Raw genomic sequence first — 24,604 nt, forward strand, 5'->3', positions numbered from 1 at the left:
CTCCCCACGTGACAGCAGTCCCTCTGTTCTGCTGGTCGTCGGGTAATGAGAGATTGGGCTTATTAAATCACTGATCTCTTCTCATTTCAGATACTTGATATGGCAAATCAAAATTCAGCACATGTTTAATTATTAAAGCAAAGACGAGGACGAGGAGCAGAATGTCACGGGAGGTTAGGTTCTCTTTGATTTCTCGCTTCTTAGGCAAGCAGCGATCACTAAAAGAATCTCGCCTTTCCTCAAGCATTATTGATCTAGTTGAAATGGTTCTGGCTGCCCTCCCTTTACCGCCGGAGCGAGGCTATTTGCCATCAGGTCTTTGTGGACATGTGCCATGGGATCTCCATTCACTGCACAATCCTCATTTTCAGCACTTAATAAGTTTGGGTCTCCGTTTTCTTTTGGACGTTGCAGCTGAAAGGCTCACACACACACACACACACACACACACACACACACACACACACACACACACACATACACACACACACATGGGAGGGCGTAAAGGGAGCAAACAGGGATAGAGAAGAATAGTGTGGGGAGGTAGCTGATTTCCCTGGTGAGCGTATGTCTGAGCTGTCGTCACCTGTCTCTTCTCGGGGAAAGAGGCGCCTTAATCAGGAACATGAAAGTGTCTCCTGCGGTGCTGCCTCCTGTCTCTGTCACTCGCCTGTCTATTACTTTATTTACCATCGCCAGGGTATTAGCAAATTTTTTTTTGTGTCCAGAATAGTGACTCTAAAATAAATGCAGGAGAATTGACAAAAAAAGCAGCCAAATACTGGATTCGTTCACTGATTTGAAGCAGCATACATGTGAATCTGCTGAGCCCCTGTTCAACAGCTTAAAAACACAATGATATTGTTTCATCAGCCGGATACTTTATGACTTAAACACATTATTTAAAAACTAATAACGTGTCAGAGGTCGAGAATAAAGAAGTGACACGTCTATGTGGCGTCTCAAATGTGGTGCAACGGTTTTTCATCTGCATTATATGTATAATTGGTGTTGATGGTCATTCTTTTTCTATTTAGACTTTGTCTTTGTGTAGTTTTGACTAGTTTTACTAAAATCCTCAGTCAGCTCGTTATACAGGGTGACATTCTCTGCTGCTTCAGACAATCACCGCGGACATTTTCTTGAAATTTTCTAGAGGGGCTGTATGTGAGAGCAGAAATGTCCGAGTCAGTTGCTCTCGACAATTTGCTGAGCTTTTCCTGCCAGCCCCCCCGTCTGAAAAATGTCTGAAAAGGACATGTACATGATAAGGGCCCACATGGGTGTCGATGAACGTGATTTCCGCACCAGAATTAATATGTTATTTATAATTTATTCCATTTTCCAGAGTACACACTCAACAATGTGGGAATCAAAACAATAAGAAACTATTAAATCAAAACTAAACACAACAGGTTAAACTGAGGCCACTTCTCACCGTCCCTTCATCACATAGACAACTGCTAGAGGAGATCATCTTTATATGCTTTGTGTGTGTGTGTGTGTGTGTGTGTGTGTGTGTGTGTGTGTGTGTGTGTGTGTGTGTGTGTGTGTGTGTGTGTGTGTGTGTGCGTGCGTGCGTTTGTCAATGCCAACTCACACTGTTCACCTACTTTAGTTACGAAGGATTACCTTATCTCGGTGAGCAGCAGGAGCTTTGTCTTCTCCAACTCAACATGTGCGCTGAGTTCTCATTGTGTAACTGTGTAATCTGTGCAGATAAAACCTTTCCCTTAATACAGACTCTTTTAAAGTTTTCTGAGGGGCTGAACCCGGCTTTATTTGAATATTCAAAAACGTCTATTTGAATTTGAAATGTAAGGAGTCTATTATACAGGAGGAGCGATAACCTTTCCGACACTGCAGTGCTTGCGGTGTAACCTGAATATAACTGACTCTTGTTATTAAACAACTGCAGGCTTCAGCAGACAAGGTTGCATAGCTCCCTCTCTCTCTCCTGAGGAGTTTAAGTACGTCATGTGGACCTGGTTGCCAACGAAAGGCTGAAAAAAATAGAATACGGATGTTTCCTTGACCATTAGAGTTTTCTGGCAGCAACATGCGCAGGTGCAGCACACAATCAAGCTGGTGACAGATTATTTCTGGCAACCGAAATATCTGCTACAATGAAATGTAGGAGTTTATTATCAAATTTGACACATATGCAAAACCATGTGGCCATGTCCTGCTCAGGGAGCTCATTAACTGCCTCCTCTTAATGGATTCACAATGTCTCCATGCACTTTCCTTTTTTCCTCTGTGTGTCTGTGCACCAGAAACGTCTAGCTGGGGCCCATTCAAGCATGAGAGTCAGTTTCATTAGATTTACATTAGAAAGACAAAACAAGGCAGTGTGGGATGGCTGCATCAGCATACTGTGTCTGCACCAGCAGACTGCATTAGCATTTCATGTGGATCGGGCAGATTTACGCCCCCATTTTAGCATGACTGTTAAATGCAGAAGCAGATTCACAGTTTATCAAATGCACCACTCGGAGTCTTAGGGCGTTTTCAGATATGAAAGTTAGGGACCAGGGTTCGTGTCTCTTTCACACCTGTTATTTTGGTCCAAACTAAACTGAAAATTCTGAACATCTGGACCAAACTGGATTGGTGTGAACATTACGTCATCAGATGCTTACGAAACAAACTATTTCATGAATACAGCGAAGAAATGGGCAAATATATGAAGTTGTTGACTGTTTATACTCACATTTTAACTAAAGAAAATAACGCACTGAGCCTTCAATCCTTTTAATTTACTTTACACTGCCAGATAAAGAGATTTCAGGTGTGACAAATCGTGGACAATGGGAGGCATCAATGCAGTAAATACTTTTAATCGCACTTCACTTGACAGGTGACAGAGCTTTCATCCGTGTGTTCGGTGAAGAACTGCTAAAACTGTCAGCAGTGGAGATGTACTGAGGTTTGTTTTGTCCCGTGCTGTCACGATTAAATGTCGCTGAGCCTTATTTAAATGCAGGGACTGTAACTATGTGGGTGAAGTGCTGTGGTAGCGCTGTGTGTTTCTCAAACAGTTGTTATTGGGAGGGTTACACTGATTTGATTCTCACTTAAGCAGCTCCTGTGTCACGGATGTAACAGAGCTGTAGGCAGTAATAATAGTCATCAACACAGATCGGCTCACACATTTTTTCAAAATCCTGCCTCTGTGCTTGTAATTCTCCAGGTTTTTCCGCATCCATCAATCCAGCTCATTTTATACGGCTGTCACATGGAATTAGGAGAACTGTTTAAGTACTAAAAATACCTAAACAGTATTTGGTTCAGTCTACCCAGCAACAGCCACCTTTTTTTAATTCTTATATATTTTTGGTAAATAAGAAAGACTCAAAGAATAAGGACACTCAGAATGGATGCTCCAAAAGATATTTTTTATATCTTATCTTATCTTATAAGACAAGACAAGATCTTTGGATGTGAACAAACTGTTCTGGATTAACCAGGATACAAATGCTGCCATCTTGTGCACTTGAAGCCAGAGTCTGAGCAGTAGCGATAAGGGGATTGAGCCACGGTATCGAGGTCCAGTCGATACATCTGCCCGACCAATTGCGAGTCAATCTCAGCTGTCAATCAGGATGTTTCACCCTGTTTTGATAGCTTAAAATAACTTAAAACCCAACTTACTTTAATGGTCCCATAGATAGAGATTGAGAATTGTGTCTTTTCACTAATTTGCTGAGAGTCGGATGAGAAGATCGATATCGCTCTCATATCTGTTGTTGCAGCACAAAGATTGAAACTGGGTAAACAGCTACCTCGGCTCCGGCCCAGCCATTAAATCACAACTAGAGACAAACAAGATATAGAGTTTTAATTAGGCGCCTCAAGAGGAGCTAGCAGGCAAATTTGGACGGTGCCAGTTTTTATATATTTTATATTCTCATCTAATTCTCTGCAAGAGAAATAAGTGTATTTACCGTAATGCGAAAATATTCCTTTTAAATGAAAGCATCAGCCACAGGGTAAAGAAGTCACGTCAGTAATAGCGACAACTTAAAAAACGCAGTATTAAAACATACAGCTGCCTGCCCTGTATAATAATACTTTATTAAACTGTTCAGACTCTGTGTTGTCTCGGAGTCGACAGCTCGTAAAGATGAGTGACAAGCGTCAGAGTGTAAACTTCAGTGTCGGGATCAGTCGGCAGCAGACCGTGTTGACTCCAGGCAAAGTCTTTTATGTGTTTGTGTCTTTAGTAAAAACACAAGACAAGTACATGACTACTTTATGAACTTGTTTAATTGTCTTGATGTGGAAATGACAATAGACGACAGGAGGTTTTAACATGTGGGAAACTACACACAGTCAGAGCAGGAAGCAGATCTCTGTGCAGGCTGCGAGCTGTGCAAATACTCCTTCGGTTGTAAGTCTGTCCCAGTGCACACAATGGTAACCATAGTAAAAGTATTTACTTTCATTTAAAGTGGATTCAAATGAGCATCACGCACAAAGCAAATGAATTAACAGCCCCATCTTTGCATGACTGGCAAAACCTTGAAAAGTCTGAAGACAGAAAGAGGAAAGCAAAAGTAAAATGTTTGTTTTGGTGCAGAAAAGGCTTTTTATGACATTATAGTTTGCAGCTGTTTTGTGCATGAATATGTTCGGACAATTTCAGGACTGAATGCGCACAGAATATCACAGCATCTCTATTGTGTTGTACTTTTTCTGTAAATACACCAACAATGTTTTGTTCGGCAATTCAACGCACAGAAAACCGGCCGACCACTTCTTTGTCCTCGTGCACTTTGCTGAGCCGCTGATGGCCGCTTTGGACTTTAGCTGTCAGATGTTCCACACGCCCACTCGTGCGTGCACCTCAGCCTGAACTCTGAGAGTCTGAAATGTGAATGTGAATACCAAAGAACTGAGCAGCACCTCATTTTCAGTCGGACCGTGGCGGGCTCTCTCCCTCCCCAGCCGCCCTCTGGCTCTAACCCCTCACAGCAGCCCATTGAGACACTTCTGCCGCCACCCTCCCCCAATCCCCATCCCCCTCAGAAGCACTTTGTCTCCATGGCGATGTTTTCAATGAAATTTAGGCCAGGAAAGGTTGTTTTCTTTACCAATGGGGAGCTGTAAAATTAGCAGAACTCTATAGAAACTGCAGCTCTTGGTGTTTTTAGGCGAGCACTAAGTGGGGCTGATAAACGTCAGTCAAATATGTGCAGATGGGGCTGGGGGGGCTTTGAAGCATTCAGAATAATAACTGTTTCCAATTTTCAGTCACAAACTTCCATGCTGTGTCGGAGCTGAAAAAGTAATTGAAAAATGTGGCTTTGCTCTGCTCTTTTTGCAGTCAGCAGTTTGGACACTGTTATCGGCCAGTACGGGGAAACACTCGAAATCCCGTGCAACAATGGAGCCGTGAAAGCCGAGGACGTCTTCATCACCAAATGGAAATACGTGAGTCACAGCAGAGGTCAATAGATTCAAAGTGGTGAAGTCTGGCTGACACCCACTTATCATGTCTGAACCGCACCCAGTCTGAGTGCATGTGCTAGTGCATTAGAGCATGCATCTGTCCCTCCATATGACACTGGCCAGGGGGGGGCAAAACACTATTATTTTATTGGACCAGGAAGCCGAGGCCACGTGTGACAGACATGTAACAAATGCACTCTTCTCTGCTTCCCAGGACAAAGGGGATGGACTTGCAGGAGACCTGCTGGTCAAGCAGAAAGGCCAGAACACTTCAATCATCGCCACTGACGACTACAAGGACCGTGTGAACATGGCCGCAAACTGCAGCCTCCTGCTCTCTGAGGCCAAGATGACCGACCAGCGGACCTTCACCTGCATGGTGGTGGCTGGTGCCGACATCACAGAATACCCTGTGAATGTGTTGATCAACAGTGAGTACAAGCCCATGCAAGCCTGAAATACCTTCCTCTGTTTGTATGGTGACTGACGAGAGCAACATGTCAGCGTTCATATCACTCACAATGCCATCCTGCTCATTTGCACGTTTTTTGAATGTGTTTCAGAGACGCCAGCAGAACTGGAGATTTCTGACAAGGCTGAGGAACTGGAGATTGGCAAACTTACCAAGGTGGAGTTTTTAATGATAAACATTGCTTATACATACATTATTTTAAGCAGTAAATCATCAAGGGAAATCCCTCACTTGAGCTAAGGTATCTGGAGGCGTAGCAGAGACCATGTTACTACAGTAATGAGTTCTTTGAAGTGATGCTCATGAATTAGTAAAGAGCAGAATCCCCCCCCACCCACTGCAATTAAAATACCCAGAGGATCTGAGCGGCTTTAGAAATGCTTTGGGCATTTCATGGTCTGTTGCGCAGAAAACTCGTTCGTCGACAAATAGCAGCAAGGCTCTAGAAAAGCTCATTTGCTCCGACGTGTGGTCATTTATTGAGAGTTGTGAATTGGCGATGATATTTTTTCTCAATATTTAAGTTTCCTGTGCAGGTTATTGCATTTCCTTTCTCAATTTGTGATTTCCTTTGTTCCACAGTTAGCAAAATGTGTCGCTCACGATGCCAATCCAGCTGCACAGATTAAATGGTTAAAGAACAACAAACCCCTGGAGGATGATGTGAAAGGTATGTACCTATCAACCTGTTGCTTCAGTGCATCACAAAACAACACCATTGTGAAGTTTGGTCCAATTTGACATTGATACATATCAAATACACAAATGTTTTTATAACTCTGAGGCTACATCCTTACTAACGTGTTTGTGTAATAATTCCTGTCCATACACCTAGCATTGACGTACACTGGGCATGAGCATGCAGGTGTAAACAGGAAGCAGATTGTCAGGACCCAACAGTAAAAATGTGACTGGCAGGAAAAGCCCCAGAAAATGTTGGGAGCAACCGATTCATACATTCAGCCCCTCTGGGAAATTTCAGGAAAACGTCTGGAATTCAGTGCATGTCTGAAAACTTAAGCTTAAAGTATTTACAACATTTTGCCTTCACCACCAACCAGGTGACGACATCATCGTTTCAGAACATCTCCATTTTTGCCGTCCATACCAACACACAGCCCTGCAGTTTTCAAACTAAAGCATTTTCAAAGTTCTCTGTTTTAGGGTTAGGGTTAACCAGCAATGGTGGTGTCTTTTAAAACATAGTATTTGTGGATGTAGCCTGACGAGGAGAGTCACTTTAAAATATTCCTCTGATGAATTTAGCTGCAATCGTCCTAAGTGTAACTACAGTGGTTTGGTCCTTACACCATTGTTTCCTTGTTGGTGTTCTCAGATAGAACTGTTTCTTTTCTGTCCAGGGATTTCCATCCAGGAGTCGGTGCTGGTCGACCCGGTTACTGGCCTCTCGACCACTTCCTCCGTACTGGAGTTCTCGGCTGAAAAGGAAGACACGGACGCTGTGTTCACCTGCAGCACTGTGAACGCCATGGGTGTAGAGCTGGTGTCCTCTCCGGTGAACTTCACCATCACCTGTGAGTCTCAGAGCTGCATTAACAACACACACTGACTGAACTCGCTTTCTGTTTGCAGATGAGCGGCAGTGATGAGAAGCTTTGATTCAAAACAAGAGACTAAGAGCTGATAATGGATTTTTATTTTTAACTTGTTAGGAGAATGTTTCAAAAGACGCCGGTGCTTTTCACTGCACATTAGATCCAGCTGAGGTTTCACACATCTCCTATTGAAGGATTTCTTTAAGGATTAGTTTGACTTTTTTGGGAAAAACATGAAGTCAGCAAAAGGACTAACTCCCAATAAAACCAGAACTCGTAACTTTTAAAGTTTGTTTTTTGTATGGATTCGAGGAGTTTATGCACAGAACCGGGTTTCTTGTTTCCTAATTTCCAGTTTTTATGCAAAGCTTAGTGCCTCTTGCCGCAGCTCCATATTTAACAGACAGGTAGGAAAGTGATATCGATCTTCTCATCCAACTTTTACCAAGAAACTGAAAGAAATTACCAAAAACCACAAACTTGTGTCTCAAGATTGTCTATGACCTTGTGTATTTTGGTAAAGATCCACCTCCTGACAAGTTGTGCAGTCTTGCAGGACGTAGTGTTTCTCTGATTATCATCCAGTTTGGTAAAAAACGGGCCAAATGTTATTTTTTATGCAGTGAGTGACACAATTTTAAAAATAGATTGAAAACGTATTCACAGATCACACAGTGTCTTGCTGGGTTTTTCAGTCTGACCCACAACTTCTTATACAAGATACAAAAATCTCTATAAACTGAAACTGTCGCCATGAGACAGGAACTTGTCATTTTTCAGTCTTTTATAACATGTTATTCTTTTGATTCAAGTCAAGTTAGACAACAGCAATGACACATTTTAATGGGAACAGTTGAAAAAATGAGTAGTGGATTCTGTAACTCTGGTGGAATTCATGCTGAACGCAGCATTAAGTATTGAAGTCACCTGCTCCGTGTGGCCTTTAAAGTGAACTTATCATTTTTCTTAGGAGAAATCTCACGAGTTTGTCTCAGACAGAGCGGAAACATTGAGCTTTGAGATGATCGTCTGCTCGAGTGTCTCGGAATATGAGTCTGTTTCAACAGTTTCCTCAGCTGGAGTTGGAAGTTGGTGAAAACTAACCACGAAACACCAAGATAGAGCTTCTCTGTGAGGTGCAGTTGGTCTCTGTGGTTCTTGTAGTCAGCTGATGGGGCCACACGCTCTACTTTTTACACCTGCCCGTCCTCATTTACACTCGATTGTGGATATTCAACCCAAAACCTTTGGGCCCTGAAGGGGTTTGGACAACATTTTTTTTACCCATGCCCAGAAAAACATTGGGCACGGTTCGGTTTTGGACACTAGAACCAGAATACCGGTTTGGTTAGTTTTCTCTCTGGCGCGGAAAGAAAAGTGTGGCCTGAGCTGCACTCAGACATGAGCTCCAGAGAATGTTATTTTCCTGAGTTTGCCTTTCACATATGAAGAACCCAGCAGGAAACTGTCCATTTGCGTTCTCACATACAAGCCCAGGAATTAAGTGCATGTCTGAAAGCATCTTCTGTCTCTTGTTTCCTGCTCAGACACCACAGAGAACATCGTCCTCAAGGTTATTGCTCAGGACCCTCTCGTAGAAGGAGACAATGTGACTCTGAAGTGTATTGCAGATGGTAACCCGGCTCCTACCAGCTTTAACTTCCACCTTAAGGTACATGTGCTCATCCACATCTCATTGCAAAGGGAAATCCACTCTCCTCATGCCTCTGCAACTTTGCATATATAGATTAATGATGCTGCCTGTTTGGCATCCTTTACTAATCGCCAACTGTTTGATCGCTTGTTTTTGAAGGGAGAAATGGTCAAAGTGGAAGATGCTGACACTTACACCATCACCAACGTCTCACGTGACACCACCGGTGAATACAAATGCTCCCTCGTTAACAACCCCTCGCTGGAAGCATCTAAGGAAGTCATCATCAACTGTAAGAATCTCAAATATAATATTTTAAATCGCTGCAATTATGCCACCCAGCAGCAGCGATGTCAGTGTGATTTTCTGTCTGTTATCTTCACTATGAAAGTGGGAAGTGTTTCATAGAGAAAAGAAAAGTCCCAATATCTCTCTCTGCTAGCCTACCTGTCTTCCTGTGCTTCTCGGATAAAAAATGTTGTGTCAGTCGTGCTGCCTCTAATAAGCTGCATCTGCAGGGCTGTGAGCCAAGAGCAGGGCTGTACTGTTAACAACAGGAATGTTTTGACCCTTATCAAGCCTGTGAACCATCTTTTCACCAGCCTCTTCTCTGTTTTTAGACCTAGACATCAATTTAAGCCCCTCTGGGAATATCGTCCAGAGCGCTGATGAGGCCTTAAATCTAACGCTCCAGATTGATGCATCCGGAGAATACATGGTGTCCTGGACAAAGGTAAAAAGCAGCTTTTGATTCAACAAAGCTCAAGACAATGGAGGAACGTTTGTGCTTGTTATCTACGGTGCTGATATCATTTTCTTTCCATCCAGGATAATGTTAAACTGAACAAAGAGCCCAAGTTTACCAAGCTGACCTACTCTGACTCAGGCCTCTATGAGTGCAAGGTGAAGATGGGACAACTGAGCCAAAAAGCTTCCTTTGAGCTGCTTGTTAAAGGTAAGGATTGAAACTCGGAAACTCAGGGATTATTCGCCACGTTGCTTCAAGCTAGATGAGACTACTGACGCCTCTCCCATGTCTGTGCAGCAAATATAAAATTACAGCCAGTGGTGTCTGTCGTCTCATCCCAGCAAGAAAGCAAAGAAGGACATATGCTAATCTAGAAGGGAACTCCGTAGAGCACATACCTCCACCAAGGCCCAACAGCCCCTTTAAATTCAATGAAGCCACACCAAATTTCACACGCTCATAGATAACCCAATTTTTAATCAAGATCTATGAATTTTTCTCTGGGAAATCAGTAAAAATATTGAAAAACGTCTTATCTGGCAATGTTAAAGAAAGTGGAAGAAATTTGCTGATTCTGCCCCCTGATCCAGATCCACACCAAAATTGAATGGGTTCCTTCCCGACCTGTACCACATCCTTCCACCAGGTTTTGTGGAAATCCATTCAGTTATTTTCTTTTGTAACGAGCTTGCAACTAACTAACAAAAGGCTAAAAACATAACCACCTTGGCGGAGGTAGACAGCTCTTTAATTAAAGACATGTCTCGGTGGTTTTAGCCGTGTCCATGAATGCAACCATGACAAATCACTTTCTCATTCAGATGTATCTGAAGAGTTACGTCCCGTTGCAGGTGCTCCAGTGATCCGACAGTTTTCCAAGCAGCGCAGCGCAGACGGCCAGCACAAGGTCCTGATTTGTGAAGCTGAAGGTGCCCCGAAGCCGGCCGTGTCCTGGAGCATCAACGGCACCTCGGTATGCACACTCACGCAGTTACAGCACGAGCCCTTGTTCCCGTCCTTCCACACATAATTGTTAGGATGTCTGAAGGTCGTATTCATCAATGTTAGATAACTGCACATACATTTATTCATCACGACCGCGAGAAGATTTTATTTTTAATGTACATTCAACCTCTTCTGCCGTCAGCGCACAGAAAAGTCTCCACATTCTTTTGGCTTGAAGAGACCTTGAGAGGAAACAGATTATTAACAGTAACACATACAGCAGTGCTTTGATTGTTATGTAAATAATAAAAATATAAAAAATAAAAATCTGGCAGATGCTATTTGATAACCAATGTGGATATTTACATCCTGGTTCTAGGCTCGGCTGGACCAAAATAATGAGGCACATGGGACAAGCCCTGGAAGAAGCGTGTGAAATGTGAAAGTGTTTATTTTAACCCCAAAACTTGATTTCCCACCAAACTCGTCTCAGCAGTCTCTGTTCCTGAACCTAATCAAACTGAATTAAAGTTATAATATGTAAGAATTCGACTTGACCTATGTTGGATATGTTGTTTACTTGCTTACTGACCTTATCCAAAATGTTTCCAACAATTTTGAAAGACAGAGAAATACCCAATTTTATTCAAGGTAACTTTCATGGGGAAAATTATGGAAAAACATAATTACCAAGTTTCAAGAAGATAAATTGAGTAGTTAAAAGACACACAAACAGAAATGAAAACATAACCTCCTTGTTGCTGCAAACTACTTTGTAGAGAATGGATTAATTATTGTACTTATCTTGAAGGGCTATTACTTACAAAGTATCTACTATGGATCAGATCGAAAACAGGTTTTTTATCGAATCAAGATCTCAAGGGTTCAAACTTTAAAGCTGAAATCTGTATCTTTTCACTCGTTGACAACCCACTACAGCAGAAACGGCAGAGCTGCTTCAGAAGGTTGTCGTGGTTGTAGACGCCTGCACTTAATTTGAACCAGCCTCTGCAAGACCTGGAAAATGCACCAGAATGTGAAGTTCGACGCAGCAGAACAACTGAACCACAGAATTTATCATCACTCTCATCTCAGACGGTTGCAACAGCTATGACAAGCAGATTTATTTTCTTAAATCGCAGCTAAAGGGGACAGAGTTTCCCCTGATGTGCTTGTTAACAGTTGAATGTAATGATTTATTGATTTAAAAAGAAGATGCCAGCTTTAATAAGTGGCTTCTCTTCAGGTCCAGCTAGAAACACACTTTTTTGTGTCATTCATTATCTGATTATTCAATGCTGGTTGTCGTAGAAGAATGTGTGTTGTCCTTCTCAGCTCAGAAAGAAGAGTTTATACCACATCCTTCATTCAGCAAACATCAATCTTTAAACTTAATAGAAGTGATAATGTTACATTTATCGTGATAATCAATATCAGGTATGAACATTTTTACCCACATATAATTTTGGGCTGTATCACTCAGCCCTATAGTAGCAACAGCATCTGAAGTAGACAGAACATATTGTTTTGGATATCTCTGCGGCAGGTGAATAGAAAACCCAATTTTTGCTTCATTTGGAACATTGGAATCCACTTTGTTGTTTTATTGTGAGCTATTTAGGCGTCTGCTTCATCAAACAACGTCTTAAAATTCACTTATTGAGTGTGAGGACGCCATAAACAGTTCCATTAACAAGGAAGACAAACCACCGAGATGATCATATACTTGTTTAAATGTAATGGTATTGTTTTCCTCTCAACAAACCTATGAATAACATCAGCAGAGATGTGGTGTGACTACACAGAGGCAGCCTGCTCGAGCCTGCTCCCCCTGGAGTTTGTGAGGAAGCAAAAAAATAAAACAATTCAAGGTTTGCCCTGTATTGCAGAGTGACTGAATGCTCCCTGTCATGGGCACGGTGGTTTGCACTGTTAGTATTTTCCCCAGCTATCACACATTTTCTAACTTATCTCCTCCAGACTTTTCTCGGTGGTTTTGCCCGGAGTAAGTTTCTTAATTCCGGCTGAGGTTCAGACTCAGCATTTTTCACCAGACTGTCATGAGAGACAAAAAATTGTCTGTTTTTTTTTTTTTAAATGGACTATTGCAGCGGTGGTGCACCTGTGTGTGCACTGATAGCCGAGCCACTCAGTGACACGCTGTGAATTATACCAACGGGATGAAAATGAACTTGAGGGCATGTGGGACCGTTGTAATTCTTTTCAGCCCTTTCAGTGTCTAACCTTAAAATTACAGCTGAACCCTGTGTAATAATTAATCAATGAACACTGAAGCACTGAACTCTGTCACTCGGACAATGCGTTTTGGAGAAAGCTCATTTCTAACATCCCAGTCAAAGTAGATTTTTTTCCCTCCTACCTTTGTATCCTCAGAACCCTGCTCGCTGAGAGAATAATGTACGACTTGATTACAGGCTCAGTAATGGTTATTTACAAAATTGCCACTTCCTCTTGTTGTATATGTAGAGGATGCGAAAAGGGTGTTGGCAGTTTGTCTTTGTGTCTGGGGTTCTCCTCTGAGACTCAAGTGTCTATAACCCAGAGGCACACACGCTGAGTCTTTGTCAAGGAGAGCCCGAGTCATTCATCGGAACAACATCGCCTCCTAGTGCCGTAAATGATCCTTAAACTCCCCCATGCTGGATGTGTGAGAGCTAACACTTGTGTTTATTTTATTTGTCTCTCTCTGTGCAGCCCGAGGAGAGTCAATTCGTCAACGGAAAGATTACACACAAGATCACAGTTGTGCCCTCTGCAAATCTAACTGTGTCTTGTACAGTGATCAATGAGTTTGGCGCGGATACCAGGTCTATAAATGTGTCATCCCGTAAGTGTTTGCTCCTCTCGTCACCCTCCGCTTTAAATTCCTCCTAAAGCTGCACTCTGCCTTCGTACATGTTTTCCTACTTCTCTCATAAATTTTCTGTCTGCATGTCGATTATAATATTGAGCTGTTTTTATAAAAACTCCAACGATTTAGCAGGTATGTACTAACCCACCTAATTTAAGATTTTTCTTTTCTTTTTATCTGTGTACTTTTAGTTTTTTGTAGACTTAAAATTAATTCTCGTATTTAATCGAGAAATCTTGCTGTCCTTCGATGATCTCGACCTGATCGACAGACAGGTCAAGACAGATAGAGAATTTCTTTTTTTGTTATTTATTGCAAGGATCAATTATAAAAGATGATAAGAAAAACTATCAGATACATGATGGGTAAATTAGAAGTAGTGATGTTCCGATACCGGTCCAGGGTGTACCCCAATGTCACCTGGGTTTTGCTCCAGCAACCCTTGGTATAGATAATGGATGGATGATCCGATACCATTTTTTTCCCTCCTGATACCAATTCTGATACTGCATCGCCCTATACCAAGTACCGATCTGATAGCTGTACATCCCAAAAAATAACAGCTGATGTCGTGTATGGGAGTGGCAGTACAGTGCATCTGCTGTTTTAAAAAATTGCAGTATCTAACGCTGGTATCCGTACTGGAACATCTCTCATTTCAGGATTTAAACAGATTTTGGATTTGTATATATTGTTGGTGGTTTGCCTCCTCAGTCACTGTGAACGTCGTCACTCATCATCACTATGTCACTGTCAAAATGTATCGGATGCATGCACCTAGCACTTAGTACACTCTGTTGTTTTCATCATCCTCCCTTTTCTTGCTTACTCATTCCGGGGTGTTTGGGACACTCCTCGCTCAGTGTGTGTGTGTGTGTGTGTGTGTGTGTGTGTGTGTGTGTGTGTGTGTGTGTGTGTGTGTGTGTGTGTGCGTGTGTGTGTGTGTGTGGGTGTGGGTGGTGTGGGTTTGTGTTTGTGTTTGTGTTTGTGTTTGTGTTTGTGTTAGGATGCTGGATTTAATCTGTTCCCTCTTTGAAGTACTTGCATGCAAACGTAGAATAGAAGAGAGTAGTAATTTTCTTCCAGACATCAAGCCTGTTTTTGTTTTCTTTTGGTTGGACGTTAATTTTACTTTATATCTGATTTCAGTATTTGTGGAGGTGAGAATGGATAAACAAGGTAAGTCGTAGATGTCTTCTTGCTTGTAAGAAACGGTGGGAGGAGGGAGCGGCGGCTAAAGACCCCGGGGAATCAAATGTCCACTGAACGGAGGCTCTATAGCAAATATTTACCTTCAACATCGCCTTGGACTGTGGTACTTGAAACCCAATGTTTGGACAGTGTGCTCCTGTTAATAAAACACTTGAATGATGAAGGAGGAGGAAGAGGAATGGACTTACCAGCATCCTGACAAATTGCCAGCATTGTCCGTAATCCCACTGGCTGATGCAATGAGTCATAACCTAAGAATACCTGTCATTAACATTTAACTCAGTGAGTCATGACCATGTACCATGCAGATGTTTCCATTCATCAGCGCATTTATGGCACAAAATGGCTTCTTTTTTTGGGGGACTTCACATGAACCCAGGCTGGAGTTTCATGCAGAGTCATGTCTGATGTTTCTGTTTTGTCTTTGTAGCAGATCAGTCGGAGGACAGCGACCAAACCAAGTTGGTGGTTGGAGTCGTAGTCGGTCTCCTCGTCGCCACCCTCGTTATTGGCCTGGCATACTTGGTGTACATGAAGAAATCCAAGTAAGACGTCAACATTGAACCTCAATGCAAATGTTAATTCTCTTAATAATGACGCTTATCTTTATCAAATTCATGTATTCACAAATACACGTTTGTAATATGGCCCAATGCCAATCTTTTTATCCTAGTCACGTTAGATTCCCTTCGTTATATTCGCAAGCTCCAATGTTTTCATAAAAAATGAGGCAACATTGCTAATTTCCCAGTTGTTTCCACTAATCAATAAGAATTATACAGAAAAGGTTCATACTACATTTAATATCTTGTTAGTTTTGTTTAGAGGTGTTGAACAAATCAAGCTGTATTTTTTGACTAATTTACATAAATACATAGTTAGAATGTTGTGATAAATGTTATATTGTGTATTTTGACGATAGCTAAAAGCTGCATGTACATATAAGGAGTATAAATGAAAGTATAGTCAAGCACACAGCATGAAGCCATCGAGACTGATGATATATAACTGACCTATTGCTCCCAATCCAGTTATGATATGTTAATGAAATAAACACATACACATAGTTGGTTTAAGTTAGATACATGGTCTATACCCAGTCATCAGAAAGTACCCATCAAGTACACAGCAGACTATACATGTTAGTTTCAGTACATGCAAAGATAGCAATACTACTATACTCCAATACCTGTCTGGTGTGTTTCATGTCATAATAGGTTTGTACTGTACTGAGAATCTATAACATTTAAATGAAAATGAACAGTAAAACATTTTTACACTCTGTGTTTTGTTTGGATTAAACACTAACGTGTTGCTTACTGAGCGTTAGAAGGTGCTGCCAGGATGATTTTAGAGCCCACTTGCTAATCAACCTTACATTTTCCAAATCAAGGGAATTGGCTCTTGATTGATCATGAACACAGACTCTCACTCGCTTATATAAGTACACAGCAGCAATACAAGTGATGTTGTGTTGTCAGCGCACAATGTCCAGATGAGTGTAATAGGAAGCATTGTCATCCTGTCGTGTTTTCTTGTAAACAGGCAGGGCAGCTGGAAGACCGGCGAGAAGGAGGACGGTTCCTCTGAGGAGGAGAAAAAGCTGGAGGAGAAAGTGGAGGAGAACAGCCAAAAAGCTGAGGTGTAAAGAAAGAGCAAACATCCTGTGGGAATGTGAAAGGTAGAAAAAAAACTTCTCCATCATCAGCTTAGATAAATAATAAAAAAACTGATGAAAAGTAATTATAGCTCTAATGAAATTGAAATTTATTTGAAATGTCTTCTTCTCTTTCCCAGTGACAACGTGGCACATTTCTCTTCACCTCTGTCTTTGGAAGAAAAAAAAGAAAAGAAAAACACACCTGTACATTGGGATGAAGATGGTTTGGATTTGGTTTCAGGGAGAATTTCACTCAACAGCATATCCAAACACCCCCACCCCTCAGAGCCCCCTTGACCTCTCACCCCTCCATTCCCCTTAAAAAAACAAAAAAAAACAAAAGAAAAAAGAAATGAATGGAAACTGTATGTGATTATACATAACTCGTCTGCACTACTGATACATGTGTAAACTCGTCTACTATTAGGATTCATGTTTGTTAGAAAGGAACCTTTGGGAAACTGAGAAAATTCAAATCTTTTTTTGGTTTTATTAGTCGATGCAAGTAAAATGACTTCTAGACCAGTTGCCTTTTGCTGTCGAGGACGTGTAGGCCGGCTTTACTCCCCCTTTTACTCTATTGGCCCTCGGAGACACAGCAGGGGGCCGAGGGGACGTCATCGCCACCGCTTCTTTATTTTACGTCATGGAAGTCAAACGGCGTCTGCCTTCAAATAAATCTGTTCATTCATTTCCACCCAGGCGTTAATAAGGTCACGAAATTTGAGATGAAACTCCAGAAAGGGCTACGGGTATATTCTTATACTCGGCATTAGTAATAGATGGTAATCTGATTTACATGCAGGAAGTAGGTGATGTGAGTTCTTTGGTGTTACATGATTTTCTTGTTATTTGATTGTGTGTACGTTCATGAAGAGTAACCACGAGAGAAAAAATGGCGCAATTCGTCATTCATGCCCCGTCTCATTTAGTTTTTGTTTCTCAATCTATCGTTCATTCAACATATCCACTGTATTTACACAAGCAGGTAGATTATTGAGAGAATGTAAGAGCTTAATTCATCCCACTGGCTTTAGTTCCGCTGCACGGATTCTTTTTGTTATGTTGTTTTCACGTTTTCTCAAGAGAACGTCCTCGAGCCTGTAGTCATGACCGGATATTTTAGTTTTATCCATCAAGGTTGTAAATTAATTCTTAATTTGTGCTCCTTCAGTGTTGAAAGTGTGCCTGTTCATTATTTAGCTATGGCATCATTTTGTAATTCGAGGACACAGAGTGGACAGGATGTTCGTCTCAAAGTGGCCGTTATGGTATGTTTGCCTTCTTTTGAAAATCTACCTGTCGTTGCTTCAGTTTGTGACGTGCACTAGGGTTCATGTTTTCATGTTCAAATTTGTGTAGAATACGATGGAATACACGCAGCTGTACTTGTCACATGTTTTTTGGTCTTTAAACAGCATTTACTTAATCGGAAAATGTACCGAGGCCAGGATATAATCGTGAAGTATGTGCTTTTAATTATCTTTTTGCTATTTATATTGAACTAAATTGAATATCCTGGTAGGCAAATTCAGTATTTGTCACATAGCTCACATCTTGGATTGGAACCGTTGATGAATTGCTTGCAGACTCTACAAGAAGGTGGCCCAGTGTCCGGTTTAATAATAGATTCAGATTCAGCATGTTATGATCTCCGACCTCGACGCTGCTGTTTGTTGCCTACCTTGTGTAAAACCATCAAATTGGAAGAATGACCAAAGAAAGTGAACGTTGCCATGCAAGTATTGTAAATATCTGATGTTTGTTTTTTGTACTTTTGTTTAAAATAAAATGTACATTTGGAAAAGTTACGTCCACTGAATGGTCACTATGTTCTTTCACTTTTCCTCTTTTGAAATGTAAAGCAGCAGAATGTTTTTCCACTTGTGTACACGCAGAGAAAGAACATGTGGAACGATGCTGCAGATTCACTGTGATCACTTGTTCAGTAATTTTGCAAAACTATGAATATTATTCAAAAGAATTAAGTATTTTTGAGAACATAATAGGAATAGCAAATAGCTGAAAAACATTTGCAATTCTGAAGGACAAAGAAAGTCGTTTCACTTTCTAAAACATAAACTCTACGCAGGTTTATTACAATCTAACTTGGAATTTGATGGAAATGCTTCAATATTAAATGAAAATTTAAGCTTTTCAGAATATGATCTCATATATTTGGATTAATTCTGATACTTGATAATAATGATGAAATAATAGCAACGGACTGTATGAAAAGAAATGTTTTCATCTCTTGGGAAAAAACTGATTTGATCCGAAATTCCTGTAAGAACTGACCTGAGTTTACGTCAATGGCAGAATCTAACAACACATAAACACCCATCCACACATTCCTCTGTATTTACTATAACTGTTTCCTTAACAAGAATGTGGAAACTATTTAATAACTTAGGCTACAGAGAGAGATGTGGTTCTGTTGTCGATGTGACCAGGAACATGGAGGGACTGTATGAAATAAGTACGGTATACAAATACAATTTAATGGTACTTAACTTTCCATTTTCTGCTATAATACCTTTCGATACCACGACATATGAGAGCAAAATACACTTAAAACATTCATGGAACAGCTCTATATACATTCCTAAAGCACAAAATAAATGACCAACATAAATAATGAGGAATTTCTTTAACATTAAAGTAGTAAATAATTTCCTTTGCCTCACACAGGTGAGATATTAAATTGCTGCTTATAATATAACACATATCTCACTGAGAGGTATGATTCTGCGTAATGATTGCTTTTAATTTTGATACTTTTTTTTTATTGCAATGTGTTGCTGCTTTCACTTTAGTGAAAGATCTGAGTACTTCTGTAACTTAAAATACCAGACGATGCCATGACAATATGTTTGGACTCTATGATCTTATACCTGGTGGGGGTGTCTCTGCAGAAGCTTGAACATTATATCATTTTGTAGAACATGACAAAAACACCACAATATTCACTGAATAGCCCGATGACTGGTGCATTCATGAGCCATGAATACCAACAAGGACATGGTACACGTGATCGATTTAAAGCTACTATGTACAGTACGTTTACCTTTTCACATATTTCGTAGACAGTATTTGTTTGATTCAGGAATACGTGAACTACAAGGTCACTTAAAGGGGGCAGAAATGCAGCCATTCCTTTGACCTTGTGGTGGTAAAAGCTGGATTTGTATTTCCATCACAATCTCTAGATAAAATGAAGACTACCACTGAAGACGTGCATGTGTGCCTGATGCCAACCAAATGAGCTTCTGCTGCCATCCAGTGGCCGCAGAGTATGTTGAAACCAGGGAATATCTTTATTCTGGGCACAGAGACTGAACTCTTATGTCAGCTGAAGTTGGAACACACGAACTACACAATGGACTGTTTTTATAACTCTGAGGGTGTGAGGATATATTCAATTAAACCTCAAAATGTTATACAGACTGAAACAATGCTCGGAAAACATTTATTATTTGATATCTTTTCATGACATCACCAGTTTCACAAAAGAAATATTAAAGTTCTGCTTGACAAAACCAAATTGTCGTAAAGAGACGACAACTTTCTTTTCAAAAGTGAGTGAAATCCTGAATCTGACACTTTGACGGCTGTTTACCACAATAATGATAAATAATAAAATGATTATGATTTAGAAATAACATAAATACACGGCAGTGGTGGCTCAGGAGGTGGAGCAGGTCGTCCACTGATCAGAAGGTCGGTTACAAGATAATGAGCCTCACATCACCACTGATGGTTATATCATCTGTGTGTGAGTGTGTGTATGAATGTGTGTGTCAATGGGTAACTGGCACGTATGTATAAGATTAAACTGTAAAAGATCGAAGCCTGTAGAAAGACAGAGCCGACCAAAACCTTAGATGAGCCTAAAAGTGTCCATGTGCTCTTTGTCTAGCTGAAAAATAACATTTGATGAAGAGATATCTTGGTAATTCACTTGTTAGCACATAACTAATGAGAAAGTATCTTAAAGTGAAGCATAAAGAACAGTTTAACTCAACTAGCCTTGCTTAACAGACAAAAAAAATAACCACCATAGATTTTGACTGTGGTGTATATGGTGTACTTTTTATTCATGGTATACTTTTTATATACAATACACATGTATATATATGGAGCATAGTTTTTTTTATATATGGTGTATAGGTGCAGTTGATGTGTCTTGTTGAAGTTAAAATGCTTTAAAATGCACAAAAATAAAGGTATTGGTAAAAATGTTATATCTGTTGCACATTCATTTTCTCAACTTTATATTATATTTGATACCGCAAATCCTTCCTTTGTGATGGTTATAATGTTTGCTTTGACACAGTTTTAGAGGGATGTTAATTCAACTTTCAGGTCATAGAAATGAGTATGTTTTTAAAGTTTAAACAAATCTGGATATAACAGATTTAAATTTGTTTTAATGGGGATTCGGGTTCTTTTCAGCAGCTTTACAGTAACAAATAAAGCTAGAAACCTGTAACTACAACTAATGTGTAGCTGAGATCGTGTGAGTTCAGGAGAGAATCAGCAGTTTATATGTATCTTCAGTAGTTTTTGTTCAAATGGAATATAAGAGAAGTGTTGGGCCTTGGCGTTACACTTTGTGCTCTGCTGAGTGTTGTTCTGCTATTTGTTTTATTCTTGTTCTTATGTTCCTGTCTTACAGCACCTTGGTCGACTCGGGATGTTTTAAACGTGCTTGATAAACAAACTTGAATTTAGAGGCAGCAGTTTGTGGTGCTGTTGAACTGTAAGGGTATGGTATGATAAACATAATTAAGTAAAATAATATAATATAAAGCGCCTTGAGATCATGTGTATTATGATTTGATGCTGTAACAATAAATTGAATGGAATTGTATTATTTTTACCATGTAGCTGACGTGCAAGTCGCTGGTGAGGGACATCAACCTGTTTACAGTAACACTCAGAACATAAAAATATATATCGTAATCCAATACATAGATTAAAGTGATCAGCTGATATAACAGCTCAAATCCTGTAAAAGAGTTGAGAGGCTTCAATGTGAAATGGAAAGAAAAGCTTAAATGACTTTGGAACATTTGTTGTAACTTGTAAACTATTATATTGGTCACTTATTGTTTATGAGGATTTACCACATAATAATGTTTCTTTTTCTCCAGACTTTGAACATTAGGTGTGGCGAGCCTCTGGTCGTGCATTTATTCTGTTTCCCGTCGCTTTGTGTGCATTAGGCTCTCTGTGGTGAACGCAGACTGCTGTTGGAAACCACACTTGCTACAGTTTCTTTTCAGTGACTCAGACACATCCTGCATCAGATAGAGTGTTTGGTTTGGTTGGTAAGTAAAAGCTATAGTCGGCCAAATAGTAGCTCGAACAGATAACAACATAAAAGTGACCATGAGAGCATTAGTAGTATTGTGAAAATCTAACTTTTTAAACAAAAGTCTTGTGCTTCTCAGGGCATCTCTTTGGTGCTGCTCTTGTGAAATGTCAAATAGTAGAACATCTGTTTCTGTTAAAAGCTCAGGAGGTAATATATCAGTCCCAAATCATCAGTTTACGTTGAAATATTCCTTTTTGTCTTGGCTTAAAGTCGAATGACCGAAAAAATGACCGTTATTGACTAACATAGGAAAAAAGGTGAAAGTAAACACCATTGTTTTTTAGAATAATCACCTGCAACTTGGCCAATTAATATGTTTAAAGAAGCTGGTAAAACTTGCTATATGTTGTTGTTATAGTCATGGAAACTGGCATTAAAACAATGCTTGTGAGTAAGATAGACGTCTAAAGATCTAATTCTTCAATTATGAGTTTTGTCAGTTCAAGAGTCAGTTTTAATAAAAAGTCTTCCTTCAAATCATCAAAACGAGGTGCTGTGGGATTGTGATTCAAACCATAGAAGGGAAGAATAAAAATAAGGGAAATCCAAACATTTTAAATGACACAGGACTAATACAAATTAATAGGGTAATGGGCTGTACTTAACTAACCAAGCACATGGTTTTCAAAATCATACAATCCTGACCATAATGAATGTTTCCTAGAAAGTCCTTGTGACTTTAGACTGAAATATCCTCCTTTAAACAGAACTGTAGAACGGGACCAAATGCCTGGATGTGTTTTTTATGTGTAACATTACAGCGTAAAGGAAGACAATATACCTGGAGAGTTCTGTCTCTGTGTCGGCCTATGTCCTGGTATATGTTGTGTCAACAGCATCTCTGCCTGGACTGGACAATCATTATTTAGGGATGGCAGTGGTCAGCAACGTAAGAGTCTGAGGTTTGAATCCACTGAGGAGCCGGAACTTTTATCCTCTGTTCCCCTCGTGTCTGAGAGTTTCCCCAAATAGGAAAAGGACAACAGGTGAAGTGACATGTCTACAAGTGTGCGTGTGTGTGTGTGTGTGTGTGTGTGTGTGTGTGTGTGTGTGTGTGTGTGTGTGTGTGTGTGTGTGTGTGTGTGTGTGGTTTCCAGACTGCAGTCTAGTCACGATGTAACTCAGCTTTCATCCAAATTCTGAAGTGCATCACAATCCCAACAGAATAAACTCTTGTTAGGAGAATACATGGGCGTATGGACGGACACACCAATCTAGATGTTGAAGGCTAAGCCAGTTAACTGAAGCAGAAATAGATTCTTGTGAATCACATTAAGCCAAAAGAGAAGAGGCCTCAGTGTCACCTTTGACCCAGAACTAACTTAATCATCTCAGAACTACAGCTGAAGTATGGTCATATACATTGCAGATGCTATTTCCAGAAGGCCCAAAAACTAAATATTTGTAATACTGAAAACAAATTTCCCAATCTTTATTAGAAATATTTTACTGAGGTGTATATTTAGTTATTTTGTTGCTCACATGAACAAATATGGAGACATTTTTAAAACCTGAGGGGAAATCTTGGGGGAGCAACAGACTGACCGGTACCATGTGAGCAGACTGTCTGAGGAGTCCGACGTGATCCATGAGACAACCCACTCACTTTCAACACAGCTCCAGTTACTCCCTTCTGTCCAGAGACGTAAAAAAACCCAATAATAGAACCAACGTCTTTATATGGTAATAACTCATGTAAAAACGACATGGTAGCTATAGGACGTTTGCAGTAATACATGGACCAGGTTATATAATTGATAAACAGAGGTATACTGACTATTTATTTTTATTATAGTTATTGGTATAAAGTTATTGATATGCACTTGATTTTTATAATGGCTGTTATAGGTGATTTTTTTGTTGGCTATTGTTGTTTTTCAACAAATTGCTTCTCTGGGGACATTGAACATATAACCTACAAATACCCTCCTATTTAGTTTATCCAAAAGATGTCCTTGATGTAAGTTTGCTGGTGGATTGCTGACTGGTTCAAGGAGGAGCAAACATGTCACACACATTTTTAAGTCGTACTGGGAAAAAAATTCTAAATTAAAAGTAACTTGAAATATATTTTAAAGCCGGGCTTTTTAACAATATATGGCTGTGATTCATTTTGTTGATTCCTAATTCTATTGTGTTAGTGTTTTACTCCCTTCCATATATTTCATTTCCTAATCAGTTTTATCTGTTCTATTGTTTTTTGCTCTCAGTGTCATGTTCATTTAAACACCAACTTGTAGAAAGATACAAATAAAAAAACTTTGATGAAGTTTGATCGACTGAAGTGACTTTCCAACAAAATGTAAGTGTTTGTTGCTAGTATCCGTCCTTATGATATAAAAAAAGAGGAGCTGTACTAACTGAAAGAACCATTCACATTTACATAGTTTTCATGTGCTCAGCTGTGACGGATGTTCAAGGAGCAGAGCCACGAGAATCAAAAGCCGGGTTGATTTTGTTTCCTTGAAAAACTTGTAAGCCACAATGTCCTTCAATATATTGACCAAGAATTCGGGAGGTCTCCTAAAGTGGGCGTATCGTGAGATATATTTGTCCTGCTCCTACAAATAGATCAGTGGAAACATTTGTGCAAAGCATGAAACACGACCAGAAGGCTTGTCAATGACTCTCTTCATCAGCTCCTGAATGGT

At 40.1% G+C, this 24,604-nt stretch overlaps 1 protein-coding gene across 2 annotated transcripts in view; it reads left to right on the top strand.

Annotated features, from left to right (window-relative positions):
- The window catches only part of LOC118106592 (CD166 antigen homolog), a 39,174-nt gene extending 20,790 nt beyond the window's left edge, over window positions 1-18,384 (top strand). The window contains exons 2-16 of one of the 2 annotated variants that reach the window (XM_035155269.2): window positions 5,330-5,436; window positions 5,669-5,885; window positions 6,018-6,082; window positions 6,509-6,596; window positions 7,288-7,461; window positions 9,030-9,154; window positions 9,296-9,428; window positions 9,757-9,869; window positions 9,965-10,091; window positions 10,736-10,857; window positions 13,545-13,677; window positions 14,851-14,880; window positions 15,344-15,458; window positions 16,459-16,594; window positions 16,711-18,384. In XM_035155269.2, coding sequence (XP_035011160.1) covers window positions 5,330-5,436; window positions 5,669-5,885; window positions 6,018-6,082; window positions 6,509-6,596; window positions 7,288-7,461; window positions 9,030-9,154; window positions 9,296-9,428; window positions 9,757-9,869; window positions 9,965-10,091; window positions 10,736-10,857; window positions 13,545-13,677; window positions 14,851-14,880; window positions 15,344-15,458; window positions 16,459-16,561 — 1,652 coding nt within the window. In that variant the 3' untranslated portion in view covers window positions 16,562-16,594; window positions 16,711-18,384. The remainder of the gene's footprint in view (window positions 1-5,329; window positions 5,437-5,668; window positions 5,886-6,017; window positions 6,083-6,508; window positions 6,597-7,287; window positions 7,462-9,029; window positions 9,155-9,295; window positions 9,429-9,756; window positions 9,870-9,964; window positions 10,092-10,735; window positions 10,858-13,544; window positions 13,678-14,850; window positions 14,881-15,343; window positions 15,459-16,458; window positions 16,595-16,710) is intronic. The other variant, XM_035155270.2, reaches the window with a different exon arrangement.
- Window positions 18,385-24,604: the final 6,220 nt, after the last annotated feature.

Source organism: Hippoglossus stenolepis, chromosome 4 (assembly GCF_022539355.2).
Source record: "Hippoglossus stenolepis isolate QCI-W04-F060 chromosome 4, HSTE1.2, whole genome shotgun sequence".
NCBI classification, from domain to species: domain Eukaryota; kingdom Metazoa; phylum Chordata; class Actinopteri; order Pleuronectiformes; family Pleuronectidae; genus Hippoglossus; species Hippoglossus stenolepis.